General features: G+C 36.3%; 1 protein-coding gene across 1 annotated transcript in view; it reads right to left on the bottom strand.

The window, feature by feature from the left end:
- SEMA3E (semaphorin 3E) overlaps positions 1 to 22,834 on the bottom strand; it is a 249,595-nt gene that overhangs the window by 97,081 nt on the left and 129,680 nt on the right. Inside the window, exons 3-4 of the mRNA XM_056118137.1 lie at positions 9,420 to 9,479; positions 5,597 to 5,716 (exon numbers count right to left, since the gene is read on the bottom strand). Coding sequence (XP_055974112.1) covers positions 5,597 to 5,716; positions 9,420 to 9,479 — 180 coding nt within the window. The remainder of the gene's footprint in view (positions 1 to 5,596; positions 5,717 to 9,419; positions 9,480 to 22,834) is intronic.

Raw genomic sequence — 22,834 nt, forward strand, 5'->3', positions numbered from 1 at the left:
ACCTTTTCCCTGAGCCAGCAAGGACACAGGAGGATAAACCTCCGACTAAATTCCTCACACAGAGATGGTGTAAAAGAGAACAGTAAGTGAAGTGTGTCTAGCAGTCTGCTTTCCCAACAGCTTTCTTTGAATCATTCTCAGATGAAATCGAGCACAAGGAATCCTTTTTCCCTTCCCACAATAAAACCATGTAGCCAGCTCTCACTATTAAAATGGACAGGAGAGAGAGGCCTAAAGTGAATAATCTGTCTACCCTGAGACATTCTTTAATAACATCAGGGATTTTAGGCATCACAAAAGTAACAAACTGCAAAGTCCCGAAGAAAGTATCAAGCTCAGCTTTTAAGGTCCTAGAGTTCATGATATTGCCTTTACTATCAATGAAACTTAGGTTTGGGTCACAATAAAGTAGAATAAAAACAATGCAGAAAATGAGCACCTAGGGTACAAGATACAACATTTATTTTAAAATACTGGAAATGGGCTGAAGAGATGGTACAGTAGGTAGGTTGCTTGCCTTGCCTGTCACTGACCTGAGTTTGATCCCTGACACCCTGTTTGGTGTGGAGTCCAGCAAGAATGATCCCTGAGCACAGAGCCAGGTGCAAACACTGCACACAATTTTGTCCCCCCCTAACAAAACAAAAAACAAAGCAACACAAATACTAAGAGTATCTTCTATGCACTGTTGGGTGTGTGCCCCCAAATAAATAAATGAATAAAAAACCACTAACAAATACATCATCTTCTAATACTAATTTTTAAAGAATCAATCCTAAATCACTGTCTCACTGTCTCACTGTCATCCCATTATTCATCGATTTGCTCGAGCGGGCAGCAGTAACGTCTGCATTCATCCTAGCCCTGAGATTTTTAGCAGCCTCTCCTTACTCGTCCTTCCCAACGGTGCTGCATTGAAGGCTCATTCAGGGAATGAGACACATCATTGTTACTGTTTTTGGCATATCGAATATGCTACAGGAGCTTGCCAGGCTCTGCTAGTTTTCTTTTCCTATTGTGTTCTATATCTTTTAAATAATGACATATTTCTGCATATGATCCCTTTTTCTTTATTGCTTGCTTATTTAATGGTATCTTACTCCCTTCCTTCCTTCCTCCATTCCTTCCTCCCTCCCTCCCTTCCTTCCTACCTTACTTCTCTTAATTTTTTGCTTTTATTTAGGCCCCATAATTTGTAACACTGTTCATAATAAAATTTCTGGCACAGGGTGTTCCAGCACCAAACCACTACTAGTCAGTGTCCACGACCCTGTCACACTTAACTCTGTACTAGTTTCATTTAAATGCATCAGAACATTAAAGACCATCAAAATGTGTGACCACTACATCTTTGCCTAAATTATAATCTGAATATTTTTGTAATATTAAAATGAGTTTAATATATTACAAAAAACTGATAATTATTGTTAAATAATAACAATTTCCATATATTTATCATACTTGAATGACTAATTCTCACTCTGGATTTCACTTAAAACTGATCAGCTCTAACACTGTGAAGACAGTCAAAATGAAACAAATGGAAATAAACTGGGACCAAATTTTTTTTAAAAAAAAACACTAAAAAATAAATATGAAAATCTTTTTAGAAACTGTTGTGGCTAGAAGAGTTGATAATAAGAAAATCTGTGAAAGAAAAATATGTACTTGTGTTAAAAATACAAAGAATATTAAGCAAATGGTTATATTGATTTCTGTAGTATGAAACAAGAAACCAATGTCAGTCATACAACTTTAATCGACAGCTTGGGTCTGAAAGGTGATTCAATAAGCTGGAGCATGCGGTCAGAGAGATAGTACAGAGGCTAAGGTGCTTGCCTTGCAGATGGACAACTACTGCCTGCCAGCTGTGTTCCCTGAGCAAAGTGCCAGGCATAAACTCTGAGCACTGTCATATATGGCCCCCAAACTAGAACTAAAACAAACAAAGATAACCACATATGAAATACTGAGAATAATAACTTAACTGCTTGCCCCTACCTAAACTTTTGAATTTGTTCTGCCTGTCCAACACCATTTAAAATAACTGTAATGGGAGAGATAGACAAAGGTCAAGGTTCTTGCCTTGTATAAAGCCAACCAACTTAACTTTGATACCTGTTACCAAATAAAGTTCCCCAAGCAGGAGTTATTGCTGAACACAGAGCCAGGACCGAGTACTGAATACAGACATAGCATAATATACCCCACCAAAAATAAATAAATAAATAAATAAATGCATACTAAAACCGCTACATAATCATCCTTTCTTAAGTAATATGCAAAAACTAATATGGCCAGCAGATTGCTAGTGACATCTAAAACTTCCTATTCCTATGTAATAATGTCCTATATAAACTCATCACCTATGTGTGGGCACAATGCGTATAGTGGTCAACCACTCAGATTATAGTATTCATATGAGGGATAAATGGTAATTCTCGAAATTAGGATATATTATATGAGTTTCTTTTGGTCAACTAGACTGAAAATTTTTTCTGCTGGTATTGAAAAAGTATGAGGATGGGTCAAATGACAAGGAACTCCAGGTGTCTTCTAAGAAAAAAGAATGGTGGTTGGGAAATACATAAATAAGTGCAAGTTTAGGGGCCAGAGAGATACTACAGCAGGTAGGGTGCTTGCCTTGCACATGGCCAACCTGGATTCAGTGCCCAATATTACATAGGGCCCCTAAGATCAGCTTGCAGTCATCCCTGAGTGCAGAATTAAGAGCTAATCTTGAGCGCCAAGAGCAAAAACCAAAAAGATTAAGAGCAAACCCTGAATCCCAAAGCAAAAGCAAAAAAAACAAAATGCAAATTTGAGTCCTACACCTTCAAGGAAGCAAATCTGTCACCAACTACAAGATCTTGAAGATGTTACAATCCAGGTAAAATTTGATTTTAGCCTTCAGAGACTGAACTATGAGGCCAGCTAAAGAGTACCGGGACACCATCCAATCCCACAGAAACTGTGAAACAAGATACAAGTTTTAAGCTTGTTGATTTTTAATAGTTATTTTTCAACATATAAAACTAATACAAATACTAAATTCACTCTTTTCTAACAGAAAATTCATTTGCTAAATAATGAAAGCAACGTAATTCTGCAGTTCAAGGCATTTAGATCTTTCCCAGGTCTCCAAAGTCCTCTTCCAAAAGAAAAAAAGGACTCAATTTCTGAACTTTAAATGGTTTTTACTTATTATTGCCTTTGTCATCATTCAACTACTTCTTAATCTCTTCTATTCCAATTATTCTATTTCTTTAGAAAAATTATTTCTTTTCTAGAATTGACGAACTGATGTCGTGGCTTATCATTGTTAAACGTGTTTCTTTTCCTTTTATAAATTATGAATAAGTTTCTGAATTTATACTATCCTGGTCTGCACTAGTTTCATCTGTTTGAGCTCTGTTTACATTGATACTCCCTAGACATCTGCTGTCATTTAAATAATGGCATTTTCAACTTACTTGATTAATTGAGAGAAGAAAAATGAATGAAGGAAGAAGAAATAAGTGGGAGAAGAAGGAAGGGGACAGTGAGGACGGAGTAGGGGATAGGGAATGGCTAGCATGGATGTGTTGGGAAGAGAGAGAGAGAGAGAGAGAGAGAGAGAGAGAGAGAGGTGGACAGAGAGAGATAGATTTGAGAATCCTCAGGAACAGTACTCTAGAACTCACTAATTCAACTTATTCTTACCTTCTCTTTTGCTCCAGGATCTATTTTTAAAATAATTTTTATTATTATTATTATTTTTTCTTTTTAGGTCACACCCAGTGTTACTCCTAATTCATGCACTCAGGAATTGCTCCTGGCCATGCTCAAGGGACCATATGGGATGTTGGGAATTGAACCCGGGTTGGGTCACATGCAAGGCAAATGCCCTTCTTGCTGTGCTATCACTTCAGCCCCAATTTTTAAAAATAATTTTAAATGGAAATTAAAAGAGCTGTAACAAAAATTCTGAATATTTTTACTGTTCTTATAAAAAACTCCTCAGCTCTCTCTTGCTATTAAGAATAACAATAAAGATTGTTATTCTTCCAAATTATGAAGAAATAAAATTTGAACTGCTTTGTAAATTCTTTTTTATCAAAAACATCCAATAAAATACTAAGTTATATAAACACTCCTGCTGATCGGTCTCTCACATCATTTCCATATTGTTTTTCTCTGCTATTATAAGAACACCGCTGCATGGTCTTACAAAGACTTCTGTAACAAAATCCTTTAATTTCTGCCTTTCAGCTTTCTACTTAAATAAATGCTAAATATTACTCTTGTTATTCAATCAAGTCCTGTTCAAACTTTTTCAAGTTTCCATGGTGTTTATAAAAATAATAATGAACTTACTGGTATTAAAATTCTTCTCCAATTTGCCTCAACATTATTAGCTGTTGTTCCCTTATCAACCAGATTAATGTCAGCAAAATGAGTCCCTGGGTATCTACCTCTTAGGTTTCTGAATGAATGTATTTTCTTGCTTATAATAATTTACAAATTCTCATTCCATCAGATAAAATTTATCAAAGATCCAAGTAGTTTTCACTAAATATGTCACTGCCCTTATTATCATATGGACATGCTTCCTTAATTACATGCCCCAATTTTTTTCAAAAATATATTTTCAATCAAATTTTATCTTTAGATAATCACTTGAGAAAAATATTTAATGTCATGTATATAAAGGAAAGTTATATTTTGTTGTAATTTTGCTAATAACAATGCACCTCTATGGTGAATAATTAACTTTCATATACAACCAGGGATGACTAATAATTAAAATATGATAATTAAAAAATTCTGCATATAAGAATACTGAGGTAATCCAACCAGAAGCTTTCTGTAGAGGCAAATGGAGTAAGCATTTCAAATATCAGTGCCTTATTTGTACCAGAATATTAACTAGTATAAAAAATATCAGAAATTATTTTCACTAGTAAATATGAATTTTTTGTATGTAGTGAAAAAAATATTTGAGTCAATTATGCTTTTAGATAAAAGGAAAGCATGTAGTTAATTACAGAAATACCTAAATCTCTGTTTTATCTGCGTTCCATCTAATTGTAGTATTTCACCATCAGACCAAAATTAATATTACAGATTCTGACATCAGAATACAGTTTAATATGTTTCCACGTGAAACTATGATATAAGTGTTTTAAAATGTGCCTAAAATAATTAAGGTTTGTTAGGACAGGTTATACAACTGATCTTCAGGCACGGCTGTTAGTAAATATATGTGTGGCTGCATTCAGTTGAGATTTTCTTTCTTTAAACTGCATCACTAGTTGTACAGTCTTGGGGAAGACACACAACTTTAGCTTACTCACAATTACTTTCCACAACATCTTCACCACTGTATATAGTAATTCTCTTTGTATCAATTTACATGTGTGTTTTCATATGTATGTTCAATGTATATATCTTCTAGCTGAAAAGACTTTAAAACTTCAGAGATTATTTTTCTGACTCAAGAAAACTGAATCAGCACACACAAGTAGTTTTTCTCTATTCAAAGGAAATGCTATGATCTTCAAGCAGACTATTATTATGTTAATTTTATTGATAGCAATATATAAAAACATCTTACCTCCAAATGATAGCCAACCCTGATAAAGGCACAGTGTGGGTCAAAAGCTCCAGTACCACAGGTCAGGAGGTGAGTCCTGTTATAGTGATGCAAGACTCTAACATAATTTGCACATTCACTCTAAATCAGGACAGAGGAAGGGGAGAGAAAAATGGTTACTGTGTGATAACCTAATTAGAATGATTTTGATTTTTACTTTTTCTCATTCCATAACTTTCATGATTGAATCTTCATTTATGAGAGGAACCCAGAAAAACAGATGAAAAGAGGAGAACCAGCAGAAAACACTGGGGAAACAGGCAGTGCTGATTACAATTTCTAGTACACAATGGAGGCTCAGAAAAAAAGCACTCTTCAAGAATACATTAAAATAAATAGACTTTCATAACAATATATTTATCTAAGGAATTAAGTTATTCCCAATATGATTATTGTTAAATACAAGGAAAAATAATGATTTAGCATAAAGTCTGAGAGCCAGTTAATAGGAAAAGCTTCATTACCCAGAAGGAAACAAAAAATTCTGACATAATAGAGCTCGTTGTTTAAGAATTATGCTATATCTTCAAAGTCATAAATTCAGAGTAAACAGTTGTATAGATAATGTTCATGTCAACATATAGAAACTACCAAAAATAATGTGTGTATGTGTGTAGAACCAAGATCAGATCTATTTATCATGTAAGACATGTATTCTACAACTGAACTACATTCTGGTACTGTACCTAATACTATAATACTGTAATGGAGAAATCAGTAAACATTTTCTAATGTTTCTAATATTCTACTAAAGGACCAAAATGTAAAAGTATTTTCTTCTTGTATTTGATAGATCACTCAGTCCCTGTTGCAGCTATTTTCTTCTGAAACTATAGCATAGAAACAGCCACAGAAAACAATAAAAATATCTGTAATTATGTACTGATAACTCTTCCTTCACATTCGTCCCCCCAAAAAAGAGCAAGCCACATTTGGCGAAACGTGTCTCATGTGCTTATGCTGATATTCACTGTATGCTTTTTAAAAGACAGAATCTTTGTTTTATCCATCTCTGTATTCCTCTGTTGAGCAAACAGTACCTGAAACATTATGTGCTTTACACAGCTGTATTCTACTGCTATGCTATATTTGGCACATTTGTAATATAAAAATCAATTAAGCTAAAGTTTTAACATATTAATCACTTCCTGAGTTTTATTTTGATTATGCCAAATCAAAAAAGAGCTCTAAATTATGGCAAAGCAACTTAATTATTTTATTCTAGCAAACATGTTGGCAAATTTCATATTTCTAGTTTGTCAAAAAAATGAAAAAATGTGAAGTTCTATTTGTATATTGAAACCAAAAAGCTTAATAAAAATGCATGCAAAATTCAAATTATCAAATGGTTTGGAAGTACAGACCTTTAAGTTTAACAGTGACAGTATTATAATTAACACATGTAACATCAATGACTAAAGTATAAAATATAATTCATACAATAAAATCATCAGAATAAAAGGCCAGTATAACCATCTCACCTTTAATGATTCAAAGTATAATGTTTCCTTGGTAAGAAGTAGTAATGCATTCCTAAACTTATTATCTAAGACACACACATATATATTTACTTCTTTAATTTTGCCCTCATGTTGCATTTTATCCTGTGCATGACTAATGTAGTTAAGAAATTTAATCACTTAAGCATGGAAAAATAGTTTATTTCTCACATTGCTATATGCACCAGCTTTTTATGTCCTGAAATTGTCACATCTAGGGTGAGCCAATTACACCACACGTTGGCTCCCATGGGCTTTATGTGATACAGTCTAAGAGTGTGTTCAATTAGTCAACATCTTGCTGTGGACTAAAGAAGCAAGAATGTCTTGACTCATTTCTTGGCTATGACCCAGTTGCTACAGAAAATCAAGAATTGGTATAATGTATGTTAAACTTTGTACTGCATTATTTTTTTTCCTGATAGCCAAGGAGAAACTAACATTCACAAGATGGAAAAGAAAAGACATAGAATGACTTCACTCATTTGTGAGATTAAAAACAAAAACAGAAACATAGTATGAGACTAACACCCAAGGACAGTACAAACAAGGGCCAGGACAAATAGTCTGTGGTTGGAAGCCTGTATCAAGGGCTGGGGGAGAGGGCAGTTGGGATAAAGAAGGAACCATAATACCATAATGACAAAGATGGTTGGATAGGATCTCTCTGGATGAGAGATGTGAGTTAGGAGTGGATAAAAGGACCAAACATAATGGCCTAATGGCCTTTCAGTATCTGTACTGCAAACTATAATGCCCAAAACGGTGGGAGGGGTCGAGGGAGGGGGAGGGAAGGTGAGGAAGGGAAAGAGAGAGAGAGAAGAGAGGGAGGAAAAAGAGAGAGAGGAAAGAGAGAGAGAGAGAGAGAGAGAGAGAGAGAGAGAGAGAGAGAGAAGTGCCTACCATAGAGGCAGGTGGGGGGGGGGGTTGTTGCTGGAGGGATTTGGGGATAATGGTGGTGGAAAATATACACTGGTAGAGGGATGGATGTTGGAACATTTTATGACTGAAACTTATCACAAAAATTTTGTAACTATATCTCATATGATTCAATTAAAATTTTTTTCGGGGCTGGAGTGATAGCACAGCGGGTAGGGCGTTTGTCTTGCACGCAGTCGACCCGGGTTTGATTCCCAGCATCCCATATGGTCCCCCGAGGATTAACTCCTGAGTGCATGAACCAAGAGTAACCCCTGTGCATCACTGGGTGTGACCCAAAAAAGCAAAAAAAAAAACATTTTAAAAAGATGTGCATTTCCTACTCAAGAGACATGTATGGTATCGTCAGCAAGCTACAACTGGCATGTGGCAGCATTTCGTTCATGTTTAAGTGTGCGAGGAACCTTGTTAAAGCTGTTCCTGCAACACAAACTTATTTACTCAGACAGTGCAGGGCATTGTATAAGAAAAAAAGGAAAGAAAAGAAAAGGAAAGGAAATTAAAGAAAAAAAATATTGACTCTAAATATGAGAGACCTTGAAATCATTGCAGGATACAGAAAACATGTATATCGCCTTCTATCTTTTGTTTTCCCCATTTTGCTTCTTTATTAATATTTTATTGAGGCAAAATTAAATTTTGGAAGATACGTGCTTATATTTTTCTTAAATTAAAACATAAAACTACCTGAGGGGGCCAACGTTATAGTACAGCAGGGAGAGTTTTGTTTTACATGTGGCCAACCCGGGTTCAATCCCAGCAGCCCATATAGTATCCTAATCACCACCAGGAGTAATTCCTGAGTTTCGAGCCAGGAGTAATCCCTGAGCATTGCCAGGTGTAGTCCACAACAAAAAACAAAACACAATACTACCTAAATTATTTTTTTCCCAAATATGTAGAAATAAATGTTAGAATAAGAATTTATAAATCTGGAGCTGGAGTGATAGTACAGTGGGTAGGGCATTTGCCTTGCATACGTCAAACCTGGGTTTGATTCCCAGCATCCCATATTGTCCCCTGAGCACCACCAGAACTAATTCCTGAGTGCAGAGCCAGGAGTAACCCCTGTGCATTTCAGGGTGTGACCCAAAAAGAAAAAAAAAAGAATTTCTAAATCTGACTTGATTAAAATGTAATAAATCACATCAACTGTATTTGAGTCTATATTAAAATCAATTTAAATATTTACATGCATATATGTACATACTGGATATAAACAGACAAATTTTTATGAGCTAAATTCCATCTGTACTTTTTAAGCTTAAATAAAGGAATTTTAGTCCTTTGTGATTAACCAAGAACATAAATCATAAGTTGTTTCATTTATAAGGAGTAATACTCACTGCATCTTTTCCTTTCATTATGCATTCTTCAATTTTTAGTGCTGTGGTAGGCCAGTGTATCTGAAATAAAAGATAACATACTTTAATATGATGCATAAAAAATTACAATGAAAAAACATTTTTCCTCAATTCTAAATATTTTCATTTTGTTTAATTTGGGGGGAAGATAAAGCAAAACTTTATCTTCTTTAATATCATTACTTGCCTAATTAAGACAACTATTTTTGAGGTCTACTTCATGGTTTACTACTTTTTTAAAAATCCCTAAGAGGGTTAGAGAAGTAGTACAGCACATAAGGAATTTACCTTGGATATGGCCAAGCTAGGTTCAATTCCTGGCACTCCATATGGTTCCTGAGCCTTGCCAGGAGTTATTCCTGAGTCCTGAATCAGAACTAAGTCCTGAGGAGGCAGGTGTGATCCAAAACTAACCAAAAATGACATTGAAGGCTCCCATCAAGCCTCAGAGCCTTAGAAACTGCCCAGCCTTAAAAATCCTCTGTCCTGTACATAATCTGTTGTCTAGTATTCCTCCTAGTCTGAAGCTCTGCTCTTCCACTGCCGGCACCAACTGGAGCCCCTATACTTTTACCTCTCAGCACAGAGCTTGGTGAGTGAGGATTCAGTAATACAACATTTCCTATTGGGGAAAGATTTGTCCTGTGAAAGGATTATGGGACAAATGACATCAAGTATTTATCTAAAATATACCACCTATTAATATGCCACATAAGCCTTTATTTCTTAAAATGTTTACCTCCACCAGTTTCCTATCAAATTTCAGAAATTTTTTTATTATGCTTTCAAGTCTGTTTGAATTCTTCTCTGAAAAGAGATACAGCATTAAACAATCCTCAATAATAATTTACTGTGCTGAGAACAAAGGGAGAAATCAATCAATTACTAAGCCCATAATTTTTTCAACATAAAGTATATATTTTTAATGAAAGAATTTTCTCTCTTGCTTTTATTTTATCATATTGCTGTTCTCTTTCTTGTGAAAATAATAGATTTAATCATATGTGTCAGAATGTGATAATAGACTTTATTTTAGCTTTTTTTCCTTTCAGTTGCTTTATAAAGTCATCAGCAGAGGCTTACATTAGTTATACTGTTCAACTCATGGCTCATTACAATCATTGATCTAGAAAGGTCCCTCTCTTGTATTCAAAATATATATTTCCCCCCTCACCCCTGTGCTATCCATCCAAAAGACAGTCATCACAATTTCAATGTTCTTATTTGTCTACATGTACTTATGTCATGTATATATTGTTGTTTCTTAGTGCAAATAGCACAGCGGGTAGCCTTGCATGCGGCAGAGCTGGGTTCGATTCCTCTGTCCCTCTCAGAGAACCCAGCAAGCTACTGAGAGTATCCCGCCAGCACAGCAGAGCCTGCCAAGCTCCCCATGGCATATTCGATATGCCCCAAACAGTAACAACAAGTCTCACAATGGAGACATTATTGGTGCCTGCTTGAGCAAATCAATGAAAAACAGGAGGACAGTGCTACAGGGCTAGAGTGCACATTTAAATATTTCTCTAAATGGTATTTTAATAATTTACATGAAGCTTTTCCCTTATTTTTTTATAAAAGTTTTTAAGATCCCATACATGGCATGCATACATAAATAATTGCTTTGTAAAATTTAGGGTAAGGCCTCTTACACTTTATCTTTTCACCACTGTCAGTTATCAAGGCTTCCGCCAAATTTCTACCAGATCAAACACTGGCACATTTTTTATATGTCATCTTAGGAGTGGATAAAAATATCATTAATGTATAATAGAAGTAGATTTACTCCATATGCATATAATCTGTTAATGTAGTACATTAGAATATAATAGGTTAATACTCTACCTGCAGTACTATATATATCCTCATTCCCTCACTTGTTCATTATTTTTATATGAATTTTTATATAAATTAGTTTGGTTTCAATAATTCTCACTGTCACTGTCCTCCCATTGTTCATCAATATGCTCCAGCGGATCCAGTAACATTGTGAGACTTGTTACTGTGTTTGGCATATCGAATACGTCACGGATAGCTTTCCAGGCTTTGCCGTGCGGGCAGGATACTCTCAGTAGCTTGCCAGGCTCAAGATTCAATTTAGTCCTGATTGCAAATCAATCAAATATAATAATAGCTAGGGTGCTTCTTTTTAAGAGCTCATACTTCTTTGCTCAGCCCTACAAGACTGTAGATCTAAGGTCTGTGATCCATTTGAGTAACCAAAGCAACTAGAAAGGTTCCAAAAGCTGCCTGTGCCTCATAATCTTAAACTCTATAGTAATAGTTTATCCGCACATCTGCTGGATCAATCATCTTCTCCTAAAAATCTTGGAAAATATACTGTTAACAGTATCAGATTAGTAATTAGATATTATCTCTTTACTCTCCAATCTCTTTGGCCAGAGGGAGTAACACTAAGTTACACATCTCCATGATCAATTTCTACTTTCAAGTTACCACTTTGGAAACTTCACTGGAGAGTAGCCTAGGTCTTTCAAGATGGTAGTTGGTAGTACTATTTCTATAAATACTCCCTCCTCCAACCCTCTGCACACACACCCTGAAGCTTAAGAGTTCTCAGATTCTGGATTAGGGAAAAAAGATGCAGTTTCCTACAACTAGAGTAATTATTTACTATCATTAAACTTCATTGCCAGCCTATGCCTGTAAACCAGACTCATTCTACCTGACTCTACTATTATCTATTAATTCAAGAGAGTTAAATTTAACATATTATGTAGTCAAGTCCATATCCCAATATTTTAATAACATTAGACATTTTTAAAAAGTTACAACAGTAGCATTTTATTATGATCATATTTCACTGTCATTATCCTCCCGTTGTTCACTGATTTTGCTCAAGCGGGCCCAGTAACATTTTGAGACTTGTTACTGTTTTGCATATCAGATACGTCACGGGGAGCTTGCCAGGCTTTGGCGTGCAGGCGAGATACTCCCGGTAGCTTGCCGGGCTCTCTGAGAGGGGCAGAGGAATCGAACTCGGGTCTGCCATGTCGGCTGCGTGCAAGGCAAACGCTCTACCTGCTATGCCATCACTACAGCCATGATCATATTTATATGACAAATTATTATCATAGGTATAAGCACTCTGTTACTTGAACTGTATGCAATACCATTCCTAAGAATTAGTGTGATGCTCCCCAATTTATTTTTCAATACTTACCATAAGATATTGTTTTACTTTCATAGTACAGCATATAAACTCTTACATGAAGGCACATAAGCTTATTTTTTCATGTGTTTACAAATAAAAAGACAAAGTTAAAAGAGGGAATATATATAAAAACTAAAGATACAGTCAAAATAATTACCCATATAACATTTGGATTAATGTTCTTGATTATAGTTATGATTAGATCAATAGGTTATGTGTAACTCAGGAAAGGTATCTTATAAATGCATCAACATAAGGAGTGTTATTAACACCAATATAGAGTACAGAAACTGAAACATGGCATATATAATATATATGCAAATTAATTTTAGGACTCTATTGTTGGTAAGGATTTTATTCCTGCTACTTGAATAAATTAAAGCAATTTCCTCTTTAATTCATAACAATTTTTAAGAATAATAATTCTTAACACATTCAATTTTTTTCATTTTTTAATTAAAAACTGGTATTTACAAAGTTATTGATAGTGCATTTTAGGCACATGATTCTTTCAACACCAATCCCACCACCAATGTCAATTTCCTCCCACCAGTGTTCCTATGTTCCTGTTCTACCCCCCATACCCTGTCTCATTCCCTTTAATGTGCTTGTCATTTTAACTTGACAGGCACATCACAAAGTCTCAATGTTTGCATCTTAGATATCAGGTTTCCAGTTTTGTTAAGTCTGTGTTTTGGATACATGGCTATACCACTCACCCATGTCACCAGTATAACTTGAAGCCCTGATGCCTGTTCATCCATTACTTCTCATTTTCTTCTTTCCCCCTCTTAATTTCATTCCTTCTCTATTCTTCTCCTCTATGAAAACTGGAGTGAAGGGCGATCTAGACATTCCCCTTTTACTACAGCACATTTACTCATCCAGCTATTATGTACACCACACATAAGTGAGAAATGTGTAAATTAAATTACACATTTAATTCATTCATTTCATTTCATTTCATCATCCTGTTAATCGTCGATTGCCTCGAGCAGGCCCCAGTAACGTCTCTTTCATCCTAGCCCTGAGATTATATTCACGGCTCTTTAGGAGAATGAGACCCATCATTGTTACTGGTATTTGGCATATTTGGTAGGCCACGGGGAGTTTGCCAGACTCTGCCCTGTGGGCAGGCTACATTCGAAAGCCTGCAAGTTTGTCCAAAGTAGGAATGAGATAATTCATTAGATGCAGGGAAATTTCTAGAATATCAGTACCACTTACTTTGATTTTTTATCATAAAAATGATGATTTTTAAACCATGTTTCTACAACTTCAAAGTGCTAGAAAATATAATCCATTTTTTTAGGCAAGTATACTAAGTCCAGATCTTCAATGCTGAAATAGTACTCAAGTCAGTAAAACAACCTGAACATATCTTGCATACCCCTAATGTTTATTAATGATTATTTCCAGAAATACCTGAATACGTCTGAGCCGGGTTCGATTCCTCTGTCCCCTCAGAGAGTCCATCAAGCTACTGAGAGTATCTCACCCACACGGCAAAGTCTGGCAAGCTACCCATGACATATTCAATATGCCAAACACAGTAACAACAAGTCTCAAAATGGAGATGTTACTGGGCCTGCTTGAGCAAATCGATAAAACTATTTGGGAGAGTAATTCACTACAGCACATCTATTTACAGTCTGACCCCAGTGGGACTTGAGAAACAAAATGTTAAAGGGACAGGAAACTTCAATTTGCCACTATGCTCTAAATAATAGCTTCTTTTGTCAGATCCAGTAGTTTCAAATCAACTTCAATATTTATAAACTGTGGCAGTATTTAAATAAACGTTCTTGTAAAATCCCTTTAAGTAAAATCACTGTTCCTATAAAAAAGAGAGGTAAAATCTTTCATCCTTCACAGTTCTTGACAAAAAAAGGTACTATACAATATGATGTTTAGGATGATAAAAAGCTTTTAAAATGTTGCCAGAATGTGAATTATTTATAGTAACAAACCTATATCAATTACTCTGAAAAAAATTATTCTCTGTGTGGGGAGTGAGGTGGGGAGTGGGGGACACCCAGATATGCTCAGAGGTAACTCCTGACTCTGCATTCAGGAATTTCTCCTGACAGATGCTGGGGATTGAACCAGGTTGGCCCTACGCAAGGCAAGCACCATAACTGCTATACTATCTATCCCTTGACAAAAATCATTCTTTCATCTAAGATCTGCAGCAAAACCATTACTGCTATCTTTTCATAAAAGTACTTCTCTCTCATTTGTTGTTGTCTGTTATTCTTACTACTTTAACTTAGGACCGTAGTGACTGTGTACTTGACTTTTAGTCTCTTATGACATAGAAAGTTACACAAAGCAAGACTACAACTTATTTCCACACCCCTACCAATGCCTACTTGGCAAAATGCCTTAAACTCAGTCATTGTTTATTCAGTGTTTGCTGATTGATTTGAACCAATCAGCATACCTTTATTACACATTGTAAAGTCAACCTACTAGAAAGTTGACTGTAAAGGTTGAATGCTGTGCCTTATGAAATGGAACTTCTGTAATCATTATGAAAGATATGAGAAGAGCAAAGATATTTAGTTTGAGTAAAAATCTTGTAGGACGTTAGCATAACAAGGCATGGCAGACTGATAGGATCTGAGATAGCCAAAACAATCTTAACTAAATGACTCTGGATAGATTGAGGGAAGAGAGGCAGAAGATTAATTTGTGAACACTGAAAATGTAGAGTTCAACATATGGGAACTCTCCCAAAGAAACAATCAAATTATAAGTTTACTATAGTTTCATTATTGTTGGTTTGTTTTGTTTTATTAACAAAGGTTAATAGTCTCAGACCACACTGATATATTCACTCAGGTGAGAAAATATGATATAGAAAGATCTCACTAGAAATGCAAAGTTATTTTAAAATCATCATGTATAATTATTTGCCAAGATAATAAGGAAAATGAACTCTTCATTTATTTTGGCAGTTGGTATGTCTTTTGATGCTGTTCTAGAGCTTATCACCAGAAAAAACCCATAAAATTAAGTCATGTGTTCTGCACAAAACATTTTCAAGGGCAGTTAAACCACAGGGTTTAATGCTACTTTCAAATTTTCTACATAAAAAAGTTACAAAAAGTAAAAGGTTAAAGACACATCATTTCATTACAAGATTCTTACAATATAATTTAATTATCACTAGGAACATTAGAAGGCCATTTATTCTTCTTGCTTATCTCAAAGAGGAAAAATTTTTAAAAAATTAAATCACAAAGCACTTTTTTTCCTGGACTCCCAACAGAGTCTCATGATTATACCAGGTTTATGGATTTACAGATTTATTGTTATGAGATAATATAACATTTAGATTTAGGGAGCAAATATTTTTTTAAAAGTCTAAAAAAAAAACATTTCCCTTTTACTACATTTGTCAAATGGTCCAGCTTATTTATCTCTCCAAATGGAGAATATTTAAAAACTATGACACTATTATAACTAGCTCATATTTTCTTTCTAAATCTATTATTCTTATAAAAATGTTTTCTATTTCTGTTTTCCTTTTATGTACGTTTCCTCTGTCATGCCAAAGTATGTTACTTATACCCTATAGATATCATTAGCCAAGAAATTTAATTTGAATATAGCACATTCAAAAAAAACCCTGAATGGTTTCTAAATAGTAGCCTTTAACCTGACACATCTTTCATGTTTATGCCTTTAATCTTATTATAATTACTATCATTATTCAAGTAGTTAATATGCCAGAATTATAATCTTTTGAACTATAGACAAATTTGTACATGAAGTGTTTTTAGACCTTTTTTTTGTTCACTTGCTTTTGCTCACTAAACCTGAATATTATACTATAACAATGAATATACATATCTATAATCACAGTATAATCATGAGACTCTATTGGGAGTCCAGAAAAATAGTACTTAGCAGTTTAATTTTTAAATGTTAAAAAGCATTTGAAATAGAATACTTTTCTAACGATATGAATAATATTGGCCTGATGAATGTTCTTTTAATGAATAAAATTCATTCACTTTTACCATAAATATGAAATGCCTTCTGCTGTTTAGAAGTGAAGTTGATTTCATTACTTAAAGGTGAAGTATATATATATATATATATATATATATATATATGCATACATAGTTAAGAAAAAGTATATATATTTTATAAACAAAAGTATCTTAAAGTATCTAACATGTATATATACAGATATCAAATTAAATGCTTCCTGCATTCAATGCATATGCTCAGCCCATGGATCTATCTTTCCAGCCCTTTCTCGCTTTTTAATACAGTGATCCGGAGTCATTTTTTAAATTGGCCATCAGTATAATAGTACACTTTTTTGTTTCCTAGCCTCTAGGATTGTGCTGGAGTGGTAGCATAGCGGGTAGGGCATTTGCCTTACACGCAGCCAACCTGGGTTTGATTCCTCCGTCCCTCTCCAGAGAGCCCGGCAAGTTACTGAGTATCCCATCCACACGTCAGAGCCTGGGAAGCTCCCCATGGCATATACAATATGCCAAAAAACAGTAACAAGTCTCACAGTGGAGACATTACTGGTGCCTGCTGGAGCAAATCGGTGAACAATGGGAGGACAGTGCCACAGTGTGACTTTAATAATTAAAATTTATTCAAAGTACAGTAGTGAGAATCATTGCCGGGCAAGAAAAGGTGAGATTTGGAAACTGAAGAGAAAGTTTGAGCAAACATTTGTTAAACTGAAAGTTTATTATTAAACATGGACTATATGGAACATGAAATGTAGAATAGTCAATGGCCCCCAAAATACTTTAACTAAATAAATATACCCCATTTTATTTTTTCATGGAACGGAAAAAAAATATTTCATTCCTATAACTAGAATTTGTTCGCTCTAAAGGCCCTCCCGTTGATCGTCGATTTGCTCGAGCTGGGCCCAGTAACGTCTCCATTGGAGACTTTGTTGTTACTGTGTCTGGCAGATCGAATACGTCACGGGGAGCTTGCCAGGCTCTGCCGTGCGGGCAAGATACTCTCGGTAACTTGCCGGGCTCTCCAGGAGGGGCGGAGGAATCGAACTCGGGTCGGCCATCTTGGCAGCTTTGTAAGGCGAACGCCCTACTGCTGTGGAGCGATAGCACAGCGGGTAGGGCATTCGCCTTACAAGCAGCCAACATGGCCGACCCGAGTTCGATTCCTCTGCCCCTCTCGGAGAGCCCAGCAAGCTACCGAGAGTATTCGATATGCCAGACACAGTAACAACAAAGTCTCCAATGGAGACATTACTGGGCCCGCTTGAGCAAAAACTAGAATTTGCTCGAGCGGGCCCAGTAACGTCTCCATTGGAGACTTTGTTGTTACTGTGTCTGGCATATCGAATACTCTCGGTAGCTTGCCGGGCTCTCCGAGAGGGGCAGAGGAATCGAACTCGGGTCGGCCTCCCGGGCCGGGCCTAAGCCGCGCCAGACGAGGGACGGACATTCCACGCGAATGGGACCGCTCTTCTCGTTCTGCCAGCGGGCCTCTCGCTTCTCCCCCACCTCGCGGTGGGGCGGGGCGTTCAGGGGTGCGGACCCCGGCCCGATCCCGTTCTTGCCGCTCTCCTGCTTGGTGCACAGGGAGTGGGCTTTTCGGGGTCGTCTGACACGGTGGACAACCCTCGCTCTGTCGGGACCATCCCAGGTTCCCGTTCTCTCGAGCCGGAAAAACTAGAATATTTTGTTTTATTTTGTTTCTCAGGAAGACTAAGTAGAGCTATAGACAGAATACAGATAAAATGATCTTTTATCTGTGATTGAACTAAATCTCTCTGGTTTATCTGAACTGGGACTCAGCCTTTTCCATATGTAAACAGGGTAAAAAAGTTCCTGCTCAAGCTAGCCAGTGTTTTTTCCCCTCCACCATCAATAATGAGCTGTTTCACTAGTTTTAACCATCGTTCATAAAGAGGAGCAATGTGAAGAGAATGAGAACCAAGGGGAAATACCTCAAAACACAAAGCTGACAGAAAGGCACAATAAAGACCAATTTGGAAACCTGAACTTGACACCTGGTTCTCTCAACCTCCATGGTGTGGTACAGTGGAAAGAACATTGACCTCTAAGACTTGTTTTAAACTCTAGTTGCTATTTAAGGCTTTCATAGCTCTCATCTTCTCTCCCTTTCATTTATCCACATGCTGCTGCTAAAGTAATCACACAAGTCTAATTATGTTATACATCTTCTCAGAATCCCCCGCTGACTTTTTCATTGCCTGGCAGATTAAGCCTCAACAACGGAGCAGAAAATCTTCACCAGGATCTGCTTTCAACTGCTTTTCCATCGATGATTCTTCCTTTATACTCTGTCCCACTCACATGCCCCCACCTCACCTATGTACAAGAATATGAGTCACTATTTCAAACCACTGTAAAATATCTGCACTTCACCCTGTTCATTCTGTCCCTATTACCAAGTTGTATGAATCAAAATCAAAACTATCTTTCTCAGGAACAACCAGTTCTTATATTTTTTCTTATAATTTCATTTAGATCTTTATACATTTTTTTTGTTTTTTTGAGCTCCACCCAGTATTTCTCAGAGGCTGCTATGTGTTGCATTCTATCATTCTTCAAGTGCTACAATTATAGTAAAAATCAACCAAAAAGGACGAATATGGAGTTGGAGAAAAAGTACAGTGGGCAAGTCACTTGACTTGCATACAGCCCACCCAGGTTCGATCCCTGCACACACATAGTCTCCTAAACCAGTCAGGAAGCCAGAAGTACGGGACTAGGAGTAATCTGATTGCAGAGCTATGAGTAATTCTTGAGCAGAACACTTAATGGGGCCCCAAAAATCAAAACAAACAAAAGTACAAATAGATATTGAGTAGACACTGATAAAAAGTCAAGAAGTGTAACCAAGAGGGTATGGTGCTGCCAGCAGGTCGATATACATGTGAGGCGAGTGCATCAGCAGCCTCATGGCACCTTCAGACTTCCAGATACCCCAAAATTGCTGCTGTGCCTTTGGTCAGACTCCAAAACCTTGGGACAAAGTTTTCCAAGAAAGTAAACGGCCAAAAGTTAGGTATGTGGGAAACACACCCACAAACCACCTCCGGTTCAGCTATATAATTGGAGGCATGGCCTCTCTGGCTCCTGATTGAACTGCTTAATGGCCATGATCCCAGAGACTCAGAAACAAATCTCAAAACCCAATGGCTTTTGGCAGAAATGTGTCCGGTCCCTGCAGTAGGTTACTGGTGCTGGGCCACCCCAAGTGGGAATAGGTTTTGTGCCTTGGCCTGCTCTTCCTGGCAGTCTGGTGGCCGTCATCCTCCAGAGACCATTGGACAGTGAGATTTGGGCCCTCAGTGACGAGACACAGGGGGCTTCTCGGGATGGGGGTGGAGCCAGCCCTTTCCTCCTCGCCCCAACAAGACCCTGAGTCACCACACACAAATGGCCTCTCTGTCTCCTAATCAAGCTACTTAACGGCCATGATCCCAGAGACTCAGAAACAAATCTTGAAACCCAACGGCTTTTGACAGAAATGCGTTGGGCCACGGAGTAGGTTACCAGCTCTGGGCCACCCCAGGTGGGAATAGGTTTTGTACCTTGGCCTGCTCCCCCTTGGCAGCTCGGTGGCCACCATCTGCCAGAGACCACTGGATAGTCAGGTTTGGGCCCCCAGTGACGAGACATGCGGGGTCTCATGGGATGGGGGTGGAGCCGGCCCTTTCCTCCCCACCCAAATGATACCGCGAATCACCACCCACGAATGGCGTCTTTGGCTCCTGAGCAAGCTGCTTAATGGCTATGATCCCAGAGATGCAGGAACAGATCTTGAAACCTAGCAGATTTTGGCAGGAAATCTCTCCAGATTTAATTGTCAAAATTTCAGAATTTCAAAATTGCTCAGCCACTACTGCAACCACGCGACATCATATATTATTCATGACCAGCAATAGAAAACAAATCGTCTACTGTTGCCTTTTTGACAGATCTGAGTGTTGGGGTAAAATCCCAAATAATAATGGAGGATGTGGTGTCGAAATGTTGAACGTGATCAAAGTATAGAGAGAGTGATTTAAAAATCATCTGCCCCACAGGTAGGAGGAGGGTGTGGGATGGTGGTATATTGGGGGTTTTGGAGGTGGAGAATGGGCACTGGTGAAGGTACGGGTGTTTCATTTTATGACCAAGATTTAAACCAGAAAGCTTTGTAACTGCTTTTATGGTTATTCAATAAATAAAATTATTTTAAAAATGGGGAAAAAAAAGTAAGGTGAGTTCATGCAAAATTCAATCAGCCTAATCAGTGGCTGAATAAATAGCAGTACTCCTACATAAAAAAAAAAAGAAGTGTAAGCAATATTTTGGCAGTTCTATAAAAAATTAGACTTGGGGTTAGAGAGATAGTAATCAGGCAGGGTTGTTGCCTTGAACGAGACTAACTGGGATCAATCCCTGCCACTCTATGTGGTTCCTCTAGCCCCACCAGGAGTGATCCCCAAGGGCAGAGCTAGAAATAAGCCCTGAGCATCCCTGGTCATGGCCCAAAATCAATAACAATGATAACAACACCAACAAAAACCTCAAAATGTACAAGTGATGAGTGATTTCATGCTCTTGAAACACTGTAAGATTTTAGCTTTTCCTCCAGTCTATAAGGTGAAGGAAATCATTAAACTGATTTATGAAAAAGCACTTGAAAGTAGTAATACAGTCCCTCTGAAAAAAAGAAGAGGAGTGAATGTGGTTAGAATTAGTAGAAATAATCAAAGTTTACAGAAAACAAAGTAAACAGCAAATCCAACTAATGAGGGGAAAAGTCTGATAGGATTGGCAGAAAGACTAGAAGAAAACGTAAAAGTGGGCCAAATAAATTACAATTTCTAAAGTTACAATTTATAAAGTTAAAAGTCATCCTTAGTGAAAAGTGCATTTTGTTCCTTCAAAGTACATGAATAAAAGATCAAATCTAAGAGAAAGTTAAGAAAATTTAAGGGGAAGAAATTGCAAATGGTCAGGATTGGGGAGGCTAAGATATAAATAAATAAATCAATCTTTGAAAGTTGAATGAAATACAATGTCTCAGGAGCTACTATAAGGTTTAAAAACAATGGGGCAATATCTTCAAATTCTGAGACAAATAATTTCCACTCAACAATATAAAATAAGTAAAATAAAGAAAATTATTTCATTTTAGAATTTGTGAATTTTGAATATTATTTTTAAACATATGAAAGTCCAAGTTTTTACTTTTGATCATTCTTTAAAAAGCAAATATAAGGTGAACTTCAATAAAATTTCAGAAAGCCACAGATACGACTTTTGTAGCTACTTAAAAGTACTCAGGATAATGGTGAAATTAAATTCAGAATGAAAAGAAATACAAAACGAGTATTTTTAAAACATAAAAATTGAAACTGATCAAAATCAGTGTGTCTTACTATATTGAGAAATATGTTGAATACTGATAGAGTATGATTTAAAAAAAAGGATGTGAAAGACTAAACTGAAAAATGAGAAATTTAATATAGAAAGAAAAGGAAAACAAATAAGGAGGTATGTGGTATATTCAATTTTCCAAATTCTTATAATGTAAATAATTATTATGCAAATAAAATTTCAGTCATTGCTTAACAAAATTTATCATATAAACTGTCACTACTTAACTGTGAAGTAACAGTTATTACTAACAAAAAATCATGGTAAATCTATACTGAAAAGGTTGGTATTGCATAGGATGGAATAGTTGCTGATGAAGGCAGAATACAGATAATTAACTAATGTGCTGAAATCTTCATCTCCCTTAAAAAATACTGTCCAGAATCTGTGATATCAAGGATGATCAGAACAGTATCTTAAAGCATGAAGGCAAGAGCCAGAGGAAATAAGAAAAGAGATTAAAATTATTTTCTGTAGGAAGTAGGCATTGGCAGAAAAATGGCTGTTAATTTTTCATCATAGTTTTAAATAACTTAAAATATGACCATTCATTGTTTTGATAAAAATATAAATAAATTATAAAAATGGTGTTTATTTATTGATAGAGTATGATAAAAATTATAATATGTATGTATGCATGACAAAAATACTATGGTCTAAGTATTTCTACATATTCTGTATAAGGTTGATATAAATCTGTAAAACATTGAGCTCAATTTAGTGTTGTATAAGCATAAAAGGACTATTTTTCTTATCATATTTTCCTTCTTTTCCTAAAAATGCTGCATGCTTGCCTCTTTTAATATCATACT

This window comes from Sorex fumeus, unplaced genomic scaffold, assembly GCF_029834395.1.
Source record: "Sorex fumeus unplaced genomic scaffold, SorFum_2.1 ptg000037l, whole genome shotgun sequence".
NCBI classification, from domain to species: domain Eukaryota; kingdom Metazoa; phylum Chordata; class Mammalia; order Eulipotyphla; family Soricidae; genus Sorex; species Sorex fumeus.